Source organism: Thamnophis elegans, chromosome 5 (assembly GCF_009769535.1).
Source record: "Thamnophis elegans isolate rThaEle1 chromosome 5, rThaEle1.pri, whole genome shotgun sequence".
In the NCBI taxonomy this organism is placed as follows: Eukaryota; Metazoa; Chordata; class Lepidosauria; order Squamata; family Colubridae; genus Thamnophis; species Thamnophis elegans.
The window spans coordinates 16,319,136-16,340,059 of record NC_045545.1 but is presented as its reverse complement, the minus strand read 5'-3'; the positions used below and the strand labels follow the sequence as shown (position 1 = coordinate 16,340,059).

General features: G+C 38.3%; 1 protein-coding gene across 1 annotated transcript; it reads right to left on the bottom strand.

Moving 5' to 3' along the window:
* Positions 1–3,860: 3,860 nt before the first annotated feature.
* LPAR3 (lysophosphatidic acid receptor 3) lies at positions 3,861–20,604 on the bottom strand. Its single transcript, XM_032218823.1, has 2 exons — positions 19,869–20,604; positions 3,861–4,786 (listed from the first exon to the last, which is right to left on the bottom strand). The coding sequence occupies exons 1-2, from the start codon at positions 20,602–20,604 to the stop codon at positions 4,455–4,457; spliced, it is 1,068 nt and encodes a 355-aa protein (XP_032074714.1). The 3' UTR covers positions 3,861–4,454.
* Between the last annotated feature and the right edge of the window lie 320 nt (positions 20,605–20,924).

The following is a 20,924-nucleotide window of genomic DNA, read 5'->3' as shown; positions in this document are numbered from 1 at the left end:
TCCAATGAATTTAAAGCCCTACGTGGCATAGAGCTAGCATTTCTCAACCTTGGTAACTACGTTTTGTGGACTTCAAACTTAAAGTGAGGGTGGGGAAATATTCCACAGGGCATGGCCTAGGTTATTTGCAGAACCATCTGGTCCTGAAGACATACTGTATGCCCATCCCACCATGTCAGAAAGAGTGGACTCCTTGAATGTTGCCATCTATTGGGACCCCGATAGTGTGACTTTTCCATAGTAGTCCATGACCTGTAGAACATCCCCCCCACCTGGATTCTGCAGCCCCCACTCTTTTATTTTTCCTAGAAGGCCATAAAGTGCTGGCTCTCCTCCCAGGTAGGTTGAAGCCCATTGATGGTTTTGTTGGAGACATCCAAGGATAGCCAAGGTCCAGGTTTTTGTTTTTATAGTTTCTTGGTTTTATTGTTGTGAGCTGCCCAGAATTCTCTAATGGGTGGGTCATACAAACATGATAAATATTATCTATTTCAGAAAGACAAGATGTTCATTTCTTGCTTCCAGTCTCCTTGCACGTTGATATGATAATGCATTGTAATGAAAGTATGTGGCATCACTATGAGAAATGACTACTGTATTTTTCAGAGTATGACACACCTTTTTTCCTCAAAAAGGAGGCTGAAAAACTGGGTGCATCTTATACACCGAATACAGCACATTTTGCCTCCCAAAGCCACGCCCCTTCACCAAAATCGCCATACATACCCTTATGGAGGCTTTTAGAGAGCTCTTGGGGGCTAGGGAGGGCAGAAATGAGCAAACAAATGGGCCATTTTTGCCCCCCAGCAGCACTCTATAAGCCTCCATAAGGCTATGCATGCAATTTTTTTGACAAAAATGGGGCATTTTGGCTCATTTTTGCACCCCACCCCTCCCAGGAATACTCTGCAAGCCCCTCCCCCAAGGCTATTCATATCTTGTTTTGGAAAAAAATGGGCCCGTTTTCTTGAAAAACAGGCTTTTTTGGGGAGATTTTCAGAAATATAGCAAAATTCTGACAATTTTGCATTAATTAAAGAAGTAGATCAAGGATAGGCAATCTTTGGTCCTCTGGATGGTACTAGTCCCAATATACCTAACAATGGTCATGTTAATTGACTGAAGCTGCTGGAAATATTTATTCAACAATGCCTGTGCAGTACTATAACCTTAGCAGTCAAAAGTAAAAGCTTTTAGCAATAACTATGGCTTATAGAAGCCAGTTGATATTCTCCTCTCGTTTTTTTCAGATTTGGTTTTCTGCATTTTAAGCTTTTTACTTGTACTTTTGTACTTGTGTTTTACTTTTTTGGGACTATAAATAATTTGATCAGATACAAAGGATATACAAAGAGAGAACTGCAGGTTTTTTTTCTAAAGGTAAGGTGCTACAATTGAAAAGAGATAATGATGTTATTTATTTATACAATTTATATTCTGCCCCTCTCACCGATAAGACTCTGGGCAGCTTGGTAAAAATATGTAGAAAAAAATAAAAAAAAATGTAAATGCTAAAAACTAGAACCAAGGATATGGGCGGCATGGAAATGAGATTTTGTTCTCATGGAATGCTTATAGTGAAAGATACAATAGCAAACAAGAAACTACATACAGGCAGTCCTCATTTAGCAACTGACTTGTTTAGTGAAGTTACAATGTTGATAAAAAAGTAATTTTGCAACAAGTTTCCACATTTATTCACAGCTCTGTGAAGCAACAGAAAGTTGATGTAAGTTCTTAAGTACAATCAGTTTCACTTAGTGACCACTTAATGGCTAAGATGCTGGTCCCAATTGTGCTCACAAACTTAGACTATGTGTATGAGACTTAAAAGAGGTTTGGAGAATGATTATACCACTAAGAAGAAAGCTGAAATAAGATTCTGAAACTTTTATTTTTACCGACAATCAGACAGGATATTTTTGTTTCTAGGGTGGCTTGTTATTTTTTAACTGTCTTAAATGTAAAATTAAATGTAAAATCATAAAAATATGTAGCTGTAACAAACAATAGCAGGTAAGTTGTTTCATCATTATCCATTCTTAGCCCTTCTAGGAGAACTAGCAACAAATTCTCTCATATTCCTCTGCTGGTTGCAACAGCAGAAAATCCAGAATACAATGTTTTCTTTCATTCTTACAATTAAATTCTTTTAGAAGAAAAAAAAATGCTTTTTCTTTTTAAACAATGAGGCTTACATTTGAGTTAGCCTATCAAGCCCTAATCTGGGCTCTTTCTATTCCTTTTCATGCCAGGAACACACAGGAAACGTAAATGCACCTTTTTCTTTCAATACATGATTATTTCCAAACAGAGGCCAAAATATTCATGTTACAGAATAAATGAGTACATACTGTATAAATAACAAATAGTATTTTCCCCTCACCTTGAAAAGCGGCTGTTCCTTGTCCTTTTTTTAATGGGAACAGTTTGGTCATCTTTTTGGAATTTAACCATACATAATCTTAGTGATTGTTTTTTTTTTTAAGTTGCAGGCAGGATTTTTAAAAGACAATCGCAGCATGAAAAAGAAAGCATAAACCATCCCTCGATAGAAACTATCCATCATTATCCATACATAACGTGATTAAATAAACATGATTCCAATAATGAGATTAACATCATGTGTGATTTGACGTTCAATATTTCTTCTTTTTTAAAAAAAAAACAGTAACGAGGTGATCAAAATCAAATACAAAGCATTTATTTTAAACACTAGATAATCCTTTTCTTCATACTTTCCACAGGCATTAAACCATTTAAAAAGTAATGTATGAAAAGCAATCTGTACATATTAAGATTTTTAAAAATTAAAATATTGTAATAAAAGTATATACAAATACAAATTCATGCTTTTGCAGAAATTTTTCCAGGATCTTATGCTAACCTGAAAAGATTACTTTTATCAAATACAGCTGATAAATATTGTTGCCTTTTTTTCTTTTTCATCTGGTTATAACATATTACCTTGACTATACTGATAATTCACATGCATTCAAGACATTCAGTTTACTAACAAAATGTCTAATGTTCTTCTGTTAGCAATACACTGGGTTGCATGTACATAAATGATCGTGATGCAGAATCCTTTATATTTTTAATGACATACCACAATAAGTTCACTCTAATTAAAACAGATGCTAATATTTTTAGACCTATTAATATGGAATGGGAGCTACATGTGCATGGAATAACTTATTGTGAGGATTTTAGCATGTTCTAAAATTTTTTGGAATACAACTAAATAGTTCCCTCTGGAGCAGAAAATGCCATTCGTAGAAACTACTACTTTTTAGAGACTGGGGGTGGGGTGGTTAAATAGCAGATAAAGGGCAAACGCAGGTTCTACAGCTCACATTTACAGCCTGAAAAATCTTTATTAAAATGCTTAATTGCAGAACACGTACAATATTCCACTTATAAAACTAAACAGCCGACTATATTTACTCAGAAGCAAGTCCCACTGAGTTCAGAGCAGCTGTAGGCTGCTACCTAAAGCAAACAATTTAAAAGCCACTCTGAATAACTAAACTAATTCTGACCTAGCTCTTTCCCAAAGAAAGAAATCGGTATCTGTGCTGTACCACTTCAGACAGAAGAGAGGTAGCAAAACTGACCAAGTACTCTCTATTACAGAAATGATAGTCACAAAAGAGAAAGCCCTTCATGTAAAGAACTGGGACATTGTGGAGAAGCTTGTTTATATTATACCCTAATAGCTGGTTACCTGTGTGGCTTTTTATTAAAAGGGAACAAACCCAAGTCTGCAATGGTGGTGCAATCCATTTTGCCACTAGAGTGTCTTCTCCTACTTGCTGGGCCACTAAAATGCCATACTTGGCACCATAGACCTAGCCAGCTGCTTTGTTGTGGTGGCAGAAAAGCACTCATTCCTTTTGAGTATTTGCTCAATGCCCAATTCTGAACAGGTGTTCATCAGAAGGAAGCGCTGAGCACTGAGAGAGAATCTGATGTTTGGCAACTGAAGTACTTTTGTGCCAGGCACAAAAAATGTAGCTGAGAATGGCAGCCCTCAAAAGATGTAAAAATAAAGCCTCACTTGAGGATGAGGACCTCCCCCCGTCTACTGAGAAGCTGACCCTGTCACCTCACCACAATTGGCTGTTAAGGTGCAGCCCTGGCACAGTGACATCGCACCACTGCCTAGACCTCTGAGGAAGGAGGCTCCATAATGCTGCTTGTACTGTTTCCAGACTTAAAAGGAACACTGCAGAGTTGAAACCACTCCTTCCATTCTTTCATATCCCTTCAAGTACATTTTTTCCTCATCCAGTAATTATTTACAAAGATGTCAGGTAACCCTGGGATCTGGGTTTTGGTACAGAGAACATATTCTTCTGTGGTTTCAGGGTTCAGTGATCTCAGGTGGTTCAGAGATCATTTGGATTGTGGCCTACCCCCGGCGCAGTCCCCATTTGGAGGAGGGGGAGAATTCAGGTATTTTCTTTGCCACTGATAGTCACTTGACTAATGCCATTTTCCAAGTACTGGCTAGAGGAATCTATGCTCCTGCCGAGCACTGCAGAGGGGATCCTCGAAGACCGACGATCCTGGCTTCTCTCCTCAAATGAGCAACAAATCATGCGCCTCATAGTATTTGACATCTCGTCGTCTTTGTAAGAGTAAATTATTGGATTCATGATAGAGTTCAGCAGAGCTAGGAGAAGGAACCACCTTTTCACATTCTGAACCTCACAATGAGTGCAATTCAAACCATCAAGGAGTAGTACAACAAGTCCAGGAGTCCAGCATACAATAAAAGCACCTACCGGGGAGAAGAGAGGAAAGATTTATAAGGATTATTCAAGAACAAGTTTACATTTTCTAAAAAAAAATGCTATTCATCCTAAAACGTATAGGCATAAAACAGTACCACACTTACACAATTCACCGACAGATCGTGATGGGCAAGATTCCATTATTTTACCCTCCTGCAAATTATTTTAACTTTAAAGGTGTTTAAGCAGTTTAACACCTGCTTCTAAGGAAAATATACTATAACCACCAATGCTAATTGGAAGCCTTAAATCAGATAACCTGCAGAAGAAGGCTCAACTTACTCTTCCATCAAAATTCTGTTATTATTGCCTAAATTGTTTTAAAATTTCAAGGTAGCATGGAGTGCCACAAGATATATTTTATGAATTGATATGAATCAAATGGTTGACCTTTGTTTCACAAAGCACCGGGTAAGAGCATCCACGTGAATTACAATGACTTAAACTTTCTCCTATTGCTGTAATACCCTATATTGTAAATTTTGTTATAACATCTTTTTTTTTATAAAGGGAAAGCGTCTGGAGCCTGGAAAGGGTGAAAATGCGCATGGGAAGGGGTCACTTGCGCATGCGCAGATGGGGGGGTCACCTCTAGAAAAAGGATAGCCATCACTGGTCTAGCCTCTGAGTATAAAAGGTCCGCATTTTATGTTCAGTCTTTATTGCCTTCTAAAGATATTAAGTCTGGGTGAATGCTGGAATTCCTGAGACTTCATAATGTTTAGAAGATACAATACAGGGGGGAAAAACAGCTTAAAACATATACAAAAAAATGCAAGAATATAATTGTGGAGTCAGCAGGAATCAAACTTGATTTCCAGGTTGTAGGCAACACAAAATCATCATTGAATTTTTCAAGTAATATAGCACAAGTATGCAAATAGAGTTTGGCTGCAGGCAACTTTCAAGATCTCTTATGGTATCTTATTGAAAACCATAGTTAATGATTTATTTCCTGCTTAGACCTTTAGAGATCTGCCACTTCTTTTACTGTCCAAAACTAAAAATAGACAAAGTAGCTTCCACTGACTCCCCTATTCTCATTACTGTCTTATAACAGTAAAGAAAATAAATGGGCAAGAAGGTAAAAAATAAATGCAGCAAATCTTATTTACCTGTAATAATTGCACCACCCATTAAAAGATTGGTTGAAGGGGCTTCACAACAGAGTGATTACTAAAACGTAGATGAGCAATTTAGAAAAGCTTAGGCAGTACAGCATTTTATTTTATTTACATCCCATTATTAAAAACTCAGTTAGCAGACAATTAAATTAAAAATTAAAACTACAATATTTAAAGATCCTAATGATACATTAAATAATTATAAAGCAGTTCAGATGTATTATGTCTTCATATCTAGTTGCCAACACTGCAAGTTTGCACTCTAGGATTTCAGTGCAAACAACAGAGGGAAAGAGAGAAAACGGCTACGCATAAACCAAGCGTGTGCTTAGCTGAAGCCACAATTGCAGCCCATCTTATAAAAATAGAAAAATTACAGCTCTGCATAAAAGGCAGGCCGTAGAAATCATAGAGAGGAAAATCTGTTGTATTTTTTGAAAAAAGTCACCGTTTATATTTCAAGTAGTCCTTCCCCTCTTTTCTAAAGTTTACAAATATTTTTGTAAAGTGTTCTTGTGGCAACAAGGAAGTATTCTTCAAGTGGTCTGGATATCTTTTGACTCGGCAGATATGGAAACAAATGATTCAACTACGTGCCTAGAGTTCAACTTACCAGTACACCATCCAACTAACATCCAGTTCAGTAACTCTTAGACATAGGGAAGGAAGCTGAGTTCAGTTCCTATATTTGTGCCCAACTTTCTGTGCAACTTTAAGGAAGCCCTTCACTTTTCTAATTGCAAAATGTGAATAAAGAGTATACGATCAAGATTGCATGTGTATCTTATATGCTTTCATTATGCAACACATGAGCATGAATTGTAGTTAAAAGAATGCTGTAGCCTCTAAATCAAGCTTGATTCCTGGTGACTCCACAATTATGTTCTTGTGTTTTTTTAGGAACGGTAGGAAATGGTTTGGCATTTTTTCTTACAGAATGTTTTTCAACGTCCTAATCTAATTTACAGCCCCAAATAATCTAACATTCAAAGCACATTCAACACAGAGGGTTTAATTTGCAACATTTTCAGATGTTGACAAACGTTCTTATAAGTACTGTAATAATTATAGAAAGTATTGTCAGAATTGTCAGGACTGCCAATAAAAGTGCATATTGTCAAAGCTATGGTTTTTTTCCAGTTGCGATGTATGGCTGTGAAAGTCGGACCATAAAAAAGGCTGAGTGCTGAGGGGAGGAGCCGAAGTTGTGACAACACGACGTGCGATCTCAATGCTCTGAGATCGCAGTTGACACTTTTGCCTCTGGGTGGTCCAAACGGACCTAAACTGTCCCGTAGAGACAGCAGGAAGAATACATCTTGCTGATTACAGGGACTTCACAATGTCTCTGATTGATCCAAGAGAAGCTCTTCAAGCCGGTGACAAAAAATCCAGCCAAATGACTGATGAAGTCGGGGCGGCTCCAAAACGGAAGGAGATGGAAAGAGAAAGTGTTTTCAGGTGGTGAGAAATTTTTACTGTTTTAAAAGTGACTGCCTATTAAAAAAAACTTAAAATTAATTTAAATTGGAGAACAGAAGAAATAAGCAGCGGAATTAAATTTGGACTGGTTTTGAACAGTGTGTTATCTTACTTTTTAAATGCTATTTTTACGGATGGAATTTATGCAAGCCTTTTAAAACGAATGGACTAAGTTTCCTTCTATTTTTTTTCTTTGACTATTCTCTGTAATCTGTGGACTAAAACTCCTCTTTCATTACTGTGGGTGTTTTTCTAACTCATTTAAGAATCGGACCTTTTTTTAAACTTGAAATACAAAAAAGTACAAAAAGAAAGAAAGAAATTGTAACATTGTAATGCTGCTACTCGGAAGTTGATGTTTGTGTATTGGAAACGAAATACTTTTTTCACTGATTATCCTGGTTTGTCACTTCAAGGATTCACAGCTTGTTTATGGAGAGTGATAAGAAGAAGAAGAAAAACACACAGATGTTCCTTTGAAGTAGATTTTTAACCAGAGAAAGGTGAAGTGTTATTGTGATGCTTAATTCTGCTAAAACCTTCTAAGCTAGAGTAGCAGCGTTTGACAGCTGGAAATCATGGCACAATTTCAAAACCAGAAAGGAGTTTTAAATCTGCAAAAGATATTCTCAGAAATACAGAAATTATCAAATACAAGTGAGAGGATAAAGAAGAAGTTGGATTACTTAGTCCATCTAACAGTAAAATATGACAGAGAAGTTGAAGATGTTCATCAAATGGAAAAAGTGGTGGTTAAAATCCAAAAAATCGAAGAGGAAAATGAATATAAAGAAATTAAAATTTCTGATATTTATGGTGATTGGTTTGCTTCTGAAAATGGAAAGAGTGGAATACTAAAGAGGAATTAAATGGAGGAGAAACCTACCCCAGATGGGAAGATACAGAAGAGGAAAAATAAAAGAATTTATGGATTTAAAGAGAGAAATCCTATTAGCAATAGTTTTGATAATACGACCGACAATCAAAGATAAGCAGATTAAGGGAACAGAAGAAAGGCATCGAAATTACATGACAGATCTTATAAGCAAAGAGTTGATAAGAGAAGTCCATACAAAGCTGATTACGGAGATGATTAGAGGACTGATGCCACAAATGACAGAAGATATGACACTGTTTTGTTACTGGAAAGATACAGGTTGATAGATGGAAGAGTATAATTTAAAACTAGCTAAACTTAGTGAAATTTAGGGATGATAGATATAGTTAAATAAATAATTGATAATGATAATAATGTATACAATGTGTAGTGTTATGATTTCTACAGTATGTAAAAAAGGAAGATTTTATGTGTTTCTGTTTGTTTTGAAAATAAAATAAAAAACTTTAAAAAAAAGAAAGAAAGGCTGAGTGCCAAAGAATTTGAGGCCTTTGAACTATGATGCTGAAGAAGACTCCTGCGAGTCCCTTGGACTGCAAGAAAATCAAACCGGTCAGTCCTAGAGGAGATCAACCCTGACTGCTCTTTAGAAGGCCAGATCCTGAAGATGAAACTCAAATACTTTGGCCACCTAATTAGAAGGAAAGACTCACTGGAGAAGAGCCTAATGCTGGGAAAGATTGAGGGCAAAAGAAGAATGGGACCACAGAGAATGAGGTGGCTGGATAGAATCACCGAAGCAGTAGGTGTGAGCTTAACTGGACTCCAGGGGATGGTAGAGGACAGGAAGGCCTGGAGGAACGTCCATGGGGTCACGATGGGTCGGACACGACTTCATAACTAACAACAATTGTCAGGATAGGCGATCTTAAGCAACATTTCCCAATCTCCTGCTCTTCAATGTATTGGACTACAATTTACATATAATTTCTATTGATGTCATCATCATAGGAGTTTTAATTCCACCATATCTAGACAATACCAAGTTAGGGAAAATTCAACTTTTAAACATAATTACATTCAATTTCATCTATTTTTTTTCTGAAATTGCAGCTATAACTGGCAGGTGGCTAGTCTTTTTATGTTTTGCAAATATATAAATATTAGTATATTTGGAGTAACATTGAACAGGACAAGTAAATAAAGTGTAATGAAGCTTTTTTATGATTTTCCTAATCTGTCTCTTATTAGTTGCCTAAGTAGCTCAAGGTGATGAACATATATAGTACTCTTTCCTTCTTCCATTTTCCCCAGAACAACAACCCTATGAGTTGGATTGGGCTGAGACAGAAAGTGACTGACCCAAAATCACCCAGCCAGCAATCATGCTTAAGCAGGGACTAGAATTCAGAGACGCCTATTTCTGGACCAGCACCTTAATCACTAAACCAAACTTTCATAAATTTGTAATCCATCAAGGCATAAGATTGTCCCATTTCTTTAATGTATGATACTAAAAATGCAAGTATGTTTGGTTTGCAAGTCTTATTTTCTTCAGAATAAAATTTTGTTAGTTTCTCAGAATATGGATGATTTTGGGGACTTAGAAGATATCCTGTAACATTGCTACAGTCTTTTGAAAGAGTTAACAACCTAGATCCATTTTCTCTTTTAAAGTCTCCCCTTAAAGCATTGATAAATCCTCTAGCTCCAATTATTATTTCCTTCATTCCATCTTCTGGAAAGAACATTTTTAAACAACCACTCAAAACATTTGTATACTATCAATGTAAGCAATGTATGTTTATATGAGGAGAGACTTGAGGGAAATAATAGCATTTCTTCTCGAATATAGGCATGTCACAACAAGGGCTAAGCACACTTCAAATTAGCAAACCAAAAGTCTTGTGCTGGCTTGTCTGGAATGCCATATTCTTTCTTTTCAAAGCGGTGTTTTGAATTTTTAGCCAAGATGCTTTTGTAAAAGTAATCTGAAAATTGAGAAGCTTCTAGAGCAATCTCTCCAACCCAGCAGCTTCTATATACTTTGAACTGCAATCCCATCATCACCCATAAGCACAATGACTGAAGGTATTTGAAATCAGAAAACATTGATCTGAGACATGAAAAAGCATAATATTCAACAGAACTTTATGTGGTATCATTCAAAAGTTTGTACATTTATAGCTTGATACATCATGAATTCAGGACAGTAATGACTGGCTTTATTTTCTTACCTATATCTTGGTACATATTATAGCAATAGCAATAGCAGTTAGACTTATATACCGCTTCATAGGGCTTTCAGCCCTCTCTAAGCAGTTTATAGAGTCAGCATATTGCCCCCAACAACAATCCGGGTCCTCATTTTACTCACCTCAGAAGGATGGAAGGCTGAGTCAACCCTGAGCTGGTGAGATTTGAACAGCCAAACTGCAGAACTGCAGTCAGCTGAAGTAGCCTGCAGTGCTGCATTTAACCACTGCGCCACCTCGGCTCTCTTATACAATTACATACTACATATAACATATAATTTGTACATATTTTGACCGTAATTCCAATGTTTTTGTACAGACTACTTAGTCATTCTTTTAACCACATTTTTCTAGTTATGGTTAACTACTTAAAGCTTCATTTCAGAGGAAAGCAGAGAACAGTAAATGAACTAAAGTATCTGACGCAGTTACTAATTTTTTAGGATTTCTCCCTATCTACCCCCACCCTCTCTTCACCAGTTGCCCCTGTTTCCCCTCCTAAACCCCGGCCTTAGCCCTGCTTCCTCCCTCACCACCGCCGACAGTGGTGGGGCTCATAATAAGAACAATGAGTCTGCCTAGAGAAAAGCAGTACAAGGGCTGATATTGTAGTGTAAGGAAAATAATCTTACACTTAACACCCAAAAAACTAAAGAACTTATAATTAACTTCAGGAGGAAGAGAGATGTACATTTACCATTGTACATAAATGGTGAGGAGGTGGAGAGGGTTGGTAGTTTTAAATTTCTGGGCATTTATATCTCAGAGGACCTCTCATGGACTATGAATGCTAACATGCTTGTGAAGAAGGCACAAAAGGCTGTTCTTCCTGAGAATGCTCAGGAAGATAAATCTCTCAGCATCTACTTCTGTCCTACTATCACAACACCATTGAGAGTGTCCTGACATACAACATTCTTGTATGGTATGGGAGCAGCTCTGCAATGGACAAAAATGGTCTACAGAGAATCATGACAACTGCCCAGAATATCATCAAGCTCCAGCTACCAGCCCGGGACAACATCTTCGCATCTTAACATCCTCAAAGATTCTTCCCATCCTGCTTACAATCTTTTTGGACTGTTGCTTTCTGGCAGAAGATACAGAACAATTAAAACTGGGACCGCGCATCTTCTGAATAGTTTTTATCCAGAGCTATAATTGCACTGAACAATGAACTAAAGGACAATCATCAGTGAGCTGTTGGACAGAATTACTTGGTCTGTTGTGTGGATCCTTGGGTGGTTTAGGGCTGGGGAATTTTTGGTGGGCGGGGGTGTGTTTGGGGATTGTCATATGTGTTGGGCCTGGTCTCTGGGTGTTATGTGAATTTCATTGTATGGGTATACTGTGTACATATGTACAATAAAAATAAAGTATTCATCTTCTTCCCTTCCGTGGCGACTCGTCCAGATTCTGGAGTACAAGCTGACCTGAGTTTTTGGTGGCTCCCAAACAGCTGCCGTTGCTAGGAAGCAGCTGGCAGGCAAAGCAACGTCCCAGATGCTGCCTCTTTGAGAAAGAGGCGGCAGTTTGCCGCAGGCCGTTGAAAAGTCCTCCGGTTGGCAAAAAAGCTGCTGCCATCACCATTTTCTTCGCACATGTGCATCCCATTGCCTTGCAAGTACGCTTGGAGTTCAAGGCAAAGGGATGTGCATGCGCAAAGAAAATGGCGGCAATGGCAGCAGCTTTTTCACTGACCAGAGGACTTTTCAGCAGCCAGCTGCCACCTCTTTGACAGCCGGTATACAAAGCATGAGTGAGTGGTGACTAGGCAGGCGAGGTGAGCAACCAGCGACAAGGCGACTGGTTCGGGGGGGTGGCCAGCCAGCCATCGCTACTGGTTCGCCAAACTGGGCAAAAACTGAGCTGAATACCATCTCTGGAAGAAGTAAATAAACTGGCCAAAATCAAAACTCTTTGACTTCTTTAAAAAAAAAAACTTAAATAGAATCAGGGGATTTTTTTGTTTTCCAGGTTTCCCTACCTGGCTGCAGATAACAGTTTTTAGTCTGTGAATGTGAAGGTCAAATGTATCAGGCAGAGCCTATTATGCACGATGACATGAAAATTTATAGCAAGGGATCAGAAACAAAGAAAACAGTTTTAAGTCCAATTTTAAGCATCAAGAGCTTGGAATACAGGTGCAGAAATATAAACCCTCATAGACTATTGTTACTTCGAACACTGGTTTACAGCAAACTGAATCTTAGCAGTCAGCATACAATCCAGTTAGTCTTTTATTCTAAAGAATCTATGCCTTTTGTTTCCAGTGATGATGGCAGCCATGCTAGCTAATTTGATATAGTGGCTATTCAATCCGCTACCCTCTTTCTTAAAAAGTTATCCAAAGACTCTAGATAGCAAAATAATTTTCAGTCAAGGCTCCCCTAACACTGTCAAGCTCTAGCAAAGAATTCAAATTCAGGAATTGCAGCATTAGCCATAGAGAAGTTTCCCCATTGGCTCATTGCCATGAATCAATATCTAAGAAATGGAAAACTAGTTTTGGGGAATAAAAATAAGACGTTGGACAACTTAGGATAAATGAAAACAGCATAATAATTTTTTCATCACTAAAATATGCAGATACAGGGAGTGGAAACAGTCGTTTAAAAATGTAGGTAGATTGTTATCTCTAAGCATAATAGGAGAAAGAATTAGAAACTTCTAAAAAGCAATTGCAATGACGTGCAACCTTAAAGAAAATACTTCCTGACAGGAAAAAAAATTGCCCGCTGAATTATTGCTAACACACAGCTTTGCAGGATGAAAAAGCTCTGACAAAGAGACAGGGTGTAATCCTATTCAGATTTCAAGGCCTCCCTGCTTGAAGATTTTTAATCTTTTAGGCTGCTAAATATCTACTATGCTTTGGAGGTGCAGGTTTATAGGCTTGAATTCCATGAGAAAAAGGCATTAGGATGTTATCTATCACCATAAAGGTTGATCAGAACTCTGAACATTGAAGTAATTAATGGCAAATTGAATCTTGACACCAAAATGGTGTCCACCAAATATATTTCTTTGTCATCTTCTGTAAAATGGATTAACAGCGTTCCCCTATAGAGGAAAACAACTAAACATTTACATCTCTCAGGTTTACATAGTTTACCTGGATGTAGATTCAGATTTAGATTCTGGATTTAGGTAAAATTCAAAAATGTGTGTCAAGAGTCCTTCCAAAAAATACAACTTTGCCCAGAAACAAAGTGACGGATCCACTTCCTCTATTCAAATGTAGCGGTCAAGATTTTAATTTCACTTGCGTACTAAAAGGAGAAGCATAAATCCACATGCAATGCCACATGAAACTACTGGGGAGAACATCTAAAGTTTTGGAATATGCAGATGATATCAAGATCGAAATTCAAAGAAATAACTGGTATCCTTAGACACTGGTTAAGTTTAATACCGTGTTGGACTAGGGAGAATAAGACTGAGGTTCTACTAATTAACAAGGATCTGGACATTATTATTATTATTATTATTATTATTATTATTATTATTAATTATTTATTAGACTTCTATACCGCTTAATAGGGCTTTCAGCCCTCTCTAAGCGGTTTACAAATTTTTTAGCAAATTGAGTCAGCAACTTGCCCCCACAGTCTGGGTCCTCATTTCACCCACCTCAGAAGGATGGAAGGCTGAGTCGACCTTGAGCCGGTGAGATTTGAACCGCTGAACTGCAGATCACAGTCAGCTGAGGTGGCCTGCAGTACTGCACCCTAACCACTGCGCCACCTCGGCTCTTTGGGGCAGAGGTTCAGTTTTATATGGATAGGATTGTTCTTCCCCTGAAACAATATGTCCACTGTCTGGGAGTTACAGTAGACTCCCAGATTTTAAATCACTGGATTTGAAAGTAGTACCTGTTGCAGTGTGCGTACTGCATAAAGATAGCTACTAAGCAGCTCAGATTCCTTCTGAGTTGCTTAGATTTGGCAAGTTAACAATGTTTAATTATTGCGTTCCTATCTCACTAACACAACTCTGGGCAGCTAATACAGGTTAGAACCATAATATAAAAATACATATCATGACAAACTTAAAAAAACCCAAAGTGTATGCTGGAAAAAACATTTCTAACAATCCCAAAAGTGCTTTTCAAAAGGCAACTGGACTTTCTTAGTTTTTTTTTCTTGAAAACATTTCACTTCTCATCCCAAAATCTTCTGCAGTTTTGAAGCTTCTTGGATGAGAAGCAAAATATTTTCAAGAAAAAAAACTAAGAAAGTTCTGTTGCCTTTTGAAAAGCAACCTTAGGACTACCACAGCCCGGATGATTGAGAATCTCTGCAGACATATACCAACAATGTGGGCTAAATTATTTTCCTGACCCTCATGCTCGGGGAAGCAGCCAGATCCTAAAGCCAAAAGGTAAACAGGATCAGAGCCATCCCCACCTCCAGCAGCATGGTGCTTCAGACACAGCAGCTATGGAAAAGGCACATTGCCTGGTTTCCATCAGATTAACCAGATGCACAACATGCCCCACCTTCCTGAACAAATGGGTCAGAGAGAAACAATAGAAGCCAGTTAATTTCTCAAGTACCTCTGACAAGTACCTCTTGTCAGCTGTGACCAGGGGGGCATTTGCCCAGGTTCGCCTGGTGCACCAGTTGCGCCCCTACCTGAACCGGGAGGCTCTCACAACAGTCACTCGTGCCCTTGTGACCTCTAGGCTGGAGTACTGCAATGTGCTCTACATGGGGCTGCCCTTGAGGAGTATTCGGCGACTTCAGCTAGTCCAGAATGCGGCCGCACGAGCGATTGTGGGTGCACCTCGCTTCACCCACGTAACACCTATCCTCCGCGAGCTGCACTGGCTACCTGTCGATCTCCGGGTACGCTTCAAGGTGCTACTTGCCACCCATAAAGCCCTCCATGGTAGTGGATCTGGGTACTTGAGAGACCACCTACTGCCAATCACCTCCATTCGACCAATTAGATCTCACCGATTAGGCCTCCTCCGAGTTCCATCCACCGGTCAATGTCGACTGGCAACCACGCGGAGGAGAGCCTTCTCGGTGGCAGCTCCGACCCTATGGAACGATCTCCCTGTGGAGATTCGTACCCTCACCACCCTCCAGACCTTCCGCACAGCCCTTAAAAACTGGCTTTCCTGTCAGGCCTGGGGCTAAAGATTGCAACCCGCCCGAATGGTATGAATGTTGTGTTTTAATGATGTATTGTTCTATATGTTAAAAGTTTGTTTCCCCCCCCCCCCTTTTAAGTTGTAAGCCGCCCTGAGTCCCCCCAGGGAAAAGGGCGGCATATAAATAAACTTAAATACAAATACAAATACAAATCCCTCCCCCTGTCACCCTGGGCCAAGAAACGCTTTAAAGTTAATAACCAGTACCTTAAATTGCCATGAAAACAAATAGGGGGCCAGTGTAGCTCATGGAACATATAGGCATAATGAAGTACATGTGCTGTAATCTATGCAACGGTTGTCTCCAAGATGCTATTTTTTTTTAACAAAAGGGTTTCCCCCCTCCCTTGAGGATGAAAACATTTCACTTCTCATCCGGGAACCTTCATCAGTTCTGATGATGTGGGGGACGGAAAGATAGGTACTGACAATTGAGACTGAATAGTAGGGGATTGGGTTCCACCACAAAATCGCGGAGGACAAAATCGCGCTCGACGAAAGCGCGCATTTGACGTCATCACAGCACGACGAAAACATCGCGCTGTGATCGAAAAATGTAAAAATAAAGCTAAAACCTTACCCTAACCCCCCCAAACCTAACCCTAAACCTAACCCTAAACCTTAACCTAACCCTAAATCTAACCCTAAACCTAACCGTTAACGTAACGCTAAACCTAACGCTAACCCTAAACCTAACGCTAACGCTCTAAACCTGACCCTAACCCTTAACCTAACCCTAACCCTAACCCTTACCTTTATGTGAATCGGCTTGCTTTAATTTTAATTTTATTTCAATTTTTAATTTTTTTTCGTTGCGCTGTGATGACGTCACATGCGCGCTTTCGTCGAGCGCGATTTTGTCCTCCGCGCTTTTGACGCGGCGGTACAGCAATGGTAGGGGATCGAATAATTGCATTTTTTTGCAGTTATGTGGTTGCTGGGACTCTCTGAGAGCTGTTGAGACCACGTGGGAGTTTAATCTGTGCCCTCAGGGTCGCCTGAATCAGGACACAATTGGTTGTGGAATCTTTTTGGGCCGCAAGGGCTGCATTGTAAACTGGAGATGTGTGGTTTCCTATTCCTCCCCTTCTGTTGAATTGAAGGTTCAATTTTAACCCAAATTGATTATTTTACCCACATACCTTTCAAACCAAAGGTCCTCTCTATCCAAAATATGGTTGCAACTATACAATGGGTACACCCTGACTTATTATAATGCAATGCATTCTATACAGGATTTCTTTTGACAAGCTTCTGGAAGTTAGAGTTAGTGATAAACCCAAATATATTAATTGCTCCAACGTATAAGAATCATGCTCTGCTTGTACTGAAAGATCTGTCAGTTGCTTAGTAGACAAAATTTAACATTAAAGCCCTTAATGGCTTGGGTCATGACTCTAGGAAGACAACCTCTGTTGTTGGAAACTTGTCCTGGTGTTATCTACAGAAGAGGCCCTTTTAAAGATACTCTCACTGTCAGAGGTTTGTTTATCTGCTACATAGAAGTTAGCGTTCTGCATTGCTCCCAAGCTATGGAATGAATTAGCGGAGAACTGCATTTGACTCCCCACTCTCGATATCTCAAAAATCTATAAAGATGCATCTCCTACGCGATGCTTTTAAGTATTATTGTTAATTGATGTTATGTTTTAAATGATTGCATAAGTTCCCTTTTTAAAATTTTGGAGTATCCATTTCAGCAAAAAGCTGTATTAAACAGGAATAAATTAAATGTGTCACTATATATCACCTGTGCTGAAACACTGTGTTCAGAAACTATAATCCACCAACAATGGGCTGGCTGGGTGTGAAAAAATTTGCAGTGAAATTTCTGGAGAGCACCAAATTATTTATTAGCTTTCCTTTTATAAATGCAGCAATATAGGTATTTGTTTCGGCTTTACACATAGGAAATGTAATGCTGATATTTTGGATTTCAACCAACTACTATTGGGAAATTCTGCAAGCTTTTGTGAACTGTGGTTTAGTTTAATCTTCACTGTGAAAGCTTTATGTTTGATCAAGCACTGCTTTTAGAGAGACTGTATTGGATGTGTCATCCAATAACATCTGTCTCAGATGCCCTGATAGGAAATGAAAACAAGAAGAAATGTATAACCACCTAAAGAAGAAAGAAAAACTCTAGAAGTTTCATATCACATAGCATTATGACTATAATTAAACATAATTTATTGCTTAGGGTAGTAGATTATAATAACACCCAACAATTTATAAACATACAAAGTATCCGTATAACAGTGATAACATTAATTTACTTGGTTTAGCCAAGTAACAATTTCTAATTTCAGAAATGAACTACAGTTTTTTACCCGCTAAATAATATCACACAGAAGTGCCAAAAGGATAAAGTAAAACTGTTACCTTTTTTTTAACAATAGAAGATTGCACTCCAGGTGCAGAACTCTTTTCTTGATTTGGACTATTATTGATATTTATTATTATTAAGTATACCACTTTTTATTTAGGTTATTTTCTCCGCTATCCCTCTAAATTCTAATTAAATGAGAAGCAAGCCATCTGCCAGACTGAATTCACTATGTCCTTGAGTCTAGCTCAGATAAGAATGTTAAACTTGCCTTTTGCATGTTATGGCTATCTCAGAGTGTTAAAATATGGGTGTCCCCAGCAAGACAGAGCAGTGCTTTCTTTTGTTATCTTCTGTTAAGAAGGCAACTCTAAGAAGATTAACGTGGCATATTTATAATTATGAAAGAAGGTATTCAGCTTATGACCAAAAGTAGAAAAGTGTGCAAGCAGCCACCCCCAAGCTTCTCAAGGCTGCTTCATCTTCCTTTTCTGAACACCTGCTCAACAGCTTGAGTCCCAGATGCTTCTTTGTAACATTACAACTTTCCTATCAGGTGACATTGAATTTGGGGGAAGAAATTATCTTTGTGAAAGTATCTTACCTAAGAAAGGAATCCTAATTAAGTTGCAACCATTAGGAAATAAGACACAAGCTAAGGAAAGTAGCACTTTTCATTAGCCTTTCCTAATCTGACATCCTTCAAATATGATAAATTACAGCCAGCATGGTCATAATTGGGCATGATGAGAAATAGAATCCAGATTGTCAAAAAGAAGTAAAAATAAATATCTCAGAACAAGTGATGTTAAAGGGAACAAATTCCCTAAATCCTCTTATAATTTTTGCTCTCAAATCATGCCGGTATTTGGACTAGAATGTTCCGTAGAACACCAAGCTACCCCAATTTTTAAGAATCCCTATTAGACATTCAAGCAACTAACAAAGGTGCTCTAAAAGTTTTGTTAACCAATTAATTACATTAAATAATTAAAGATGACTTATTTATGCTTGAAGTACAGAATACATCAATTAACCTCTAAATTAGACAGGTAACTGAGCATATGTGATACCTATCGAATTCAAACCAAACTTCTCCCATTTTTCACTTCAGTGCTTCTATTACTTATTAACAGACTCATTTGTTGCCTTTTGATACTTGTTGTCCTTTGATGGATTCTATCTTTTAACCAAATAGTTCCAATACAGCACCTTAGCATGATATCCTATGTACAATAGTTTACTTGTTTCACTGCAATTCCCACATGCCAAGTGAATTGCATGATTATTGCTGATCCTTAAGTAAGTACCCCAGGACTCGCATGGGTAAGAACTGGACCAAATTAAGCTATTATCCTAAATATCAAAAAACTTCACAAAGAGTGAATGCTGAAACTACCATCTAAATCAGTCATTTGAGGGGAGACTTTTCTTTTTGCACTAAAACACCAACCTGGGAATTTAGGTGACTCTGAACTGGGGTTTTCATGAGCTGTAAGCCATAATCATCCCAATTATGACAAATCACGGCTTGAACTATCTTGCTTTGCATGTAATGAGCCTATCTCATATATTAGTTTCGCCTTTTAAGTTGCATTACTGAAATAAATGAACTTTTGCACGATATTCTAATTTTTCAAGTTTCACCTGTATGTAAATAAGCTGAGTATATTTTTCTGAAGAATGGGACCGAGATTGTGTAATGCATCAGAAGAATACAGGCTGAGTCCTAATTACGTGGAGGATGGAACAACTAATAGAAATGTGTATACGTACGTACGTACATACATACATACATACATACATACATACATACATACATACATACATACAGGTGCAGAGAAAACTCTTTAAAACTAGATAATAATAGCACTGTATCTTACCTAACACTGCCATGACGGTCTTCATAAGTTTCATCGGAGTTTTCCTGCGGCTGATGGATCCACTAGTGTGCGGAGACAAAACATTTGTTTTTCTCTGGACATACATGTAGATTCTTATGTATACAACAACCATGATGAAGAAAACTCCCAGGTTGGAGACTGTCCAAAATATCAAATAACTCCTGCTATAAATAGGAGCTAGAGAAGAGCAGGTGGAAATGTCGCACAGGCAGTTCCAGCCCAATGTGGGCACCGCACCCATGAAAATCGCTATGGCCCAGATCAACAAAATAAAAAACGTGACCCTCTTCTTTGTGAGATTACTGTGAAGCCTCATCTTCACAATAGACATGTGCCGCTCAACAGCAATTACCAGTAAGTTGGCCAGAGAAGCTGTCAAGCTTGTGTCCAAAAGTCCCTGGCGCAAAAACCATCTATTTACACTTAATGTTCTTGACACCGGGCCAGTGTTGAACATCAAAAATACATAAGCAATGCCCGCAAAAAAATCTGCAGCAGCCAGGTTGGCTAGCAAATAATAAAAGGGATAGTGGAACTTCTTGTTTGTTACCACAGCAGCTATGACCAAGGAGTTTGAAAGGAAAATAAAGAAACAAAAAAAGGTGCCAAAGCATAAAACGATTACGAGAGTCGTTCCTGACCATTCGTCTGCCGTATCAGCATTACTCCTATTATAAAAGAAGTCCATGCGTTTATCATAGTGGCATTCGTTCATCCTGGACTTGAGAATTGCATTCTAGAGGTGGGCAAAAAGATAAGAAAAAAATGTAATTAGAACAAAGTTTTGCTTCCTTATGCTTTTCATTTGCTGCAACTATTACATTTTCGCTCAAAAATGATATTCACATTAATACCATTAAATCAAAGTTTTTCTTCTACTTTCTGCATTTTTCATACAGGAGTAAACGTTTTTCATACAGGAGTAAACATAAAGCCGAGGTGGCGCAGTGGTTAAATGCAGCACTGCAGGCTACTTTAGCTGACTGCAGTTCTGCAGTTCGGCTGTTCAAATCTCACCGGCTCAGGGTTGACTCA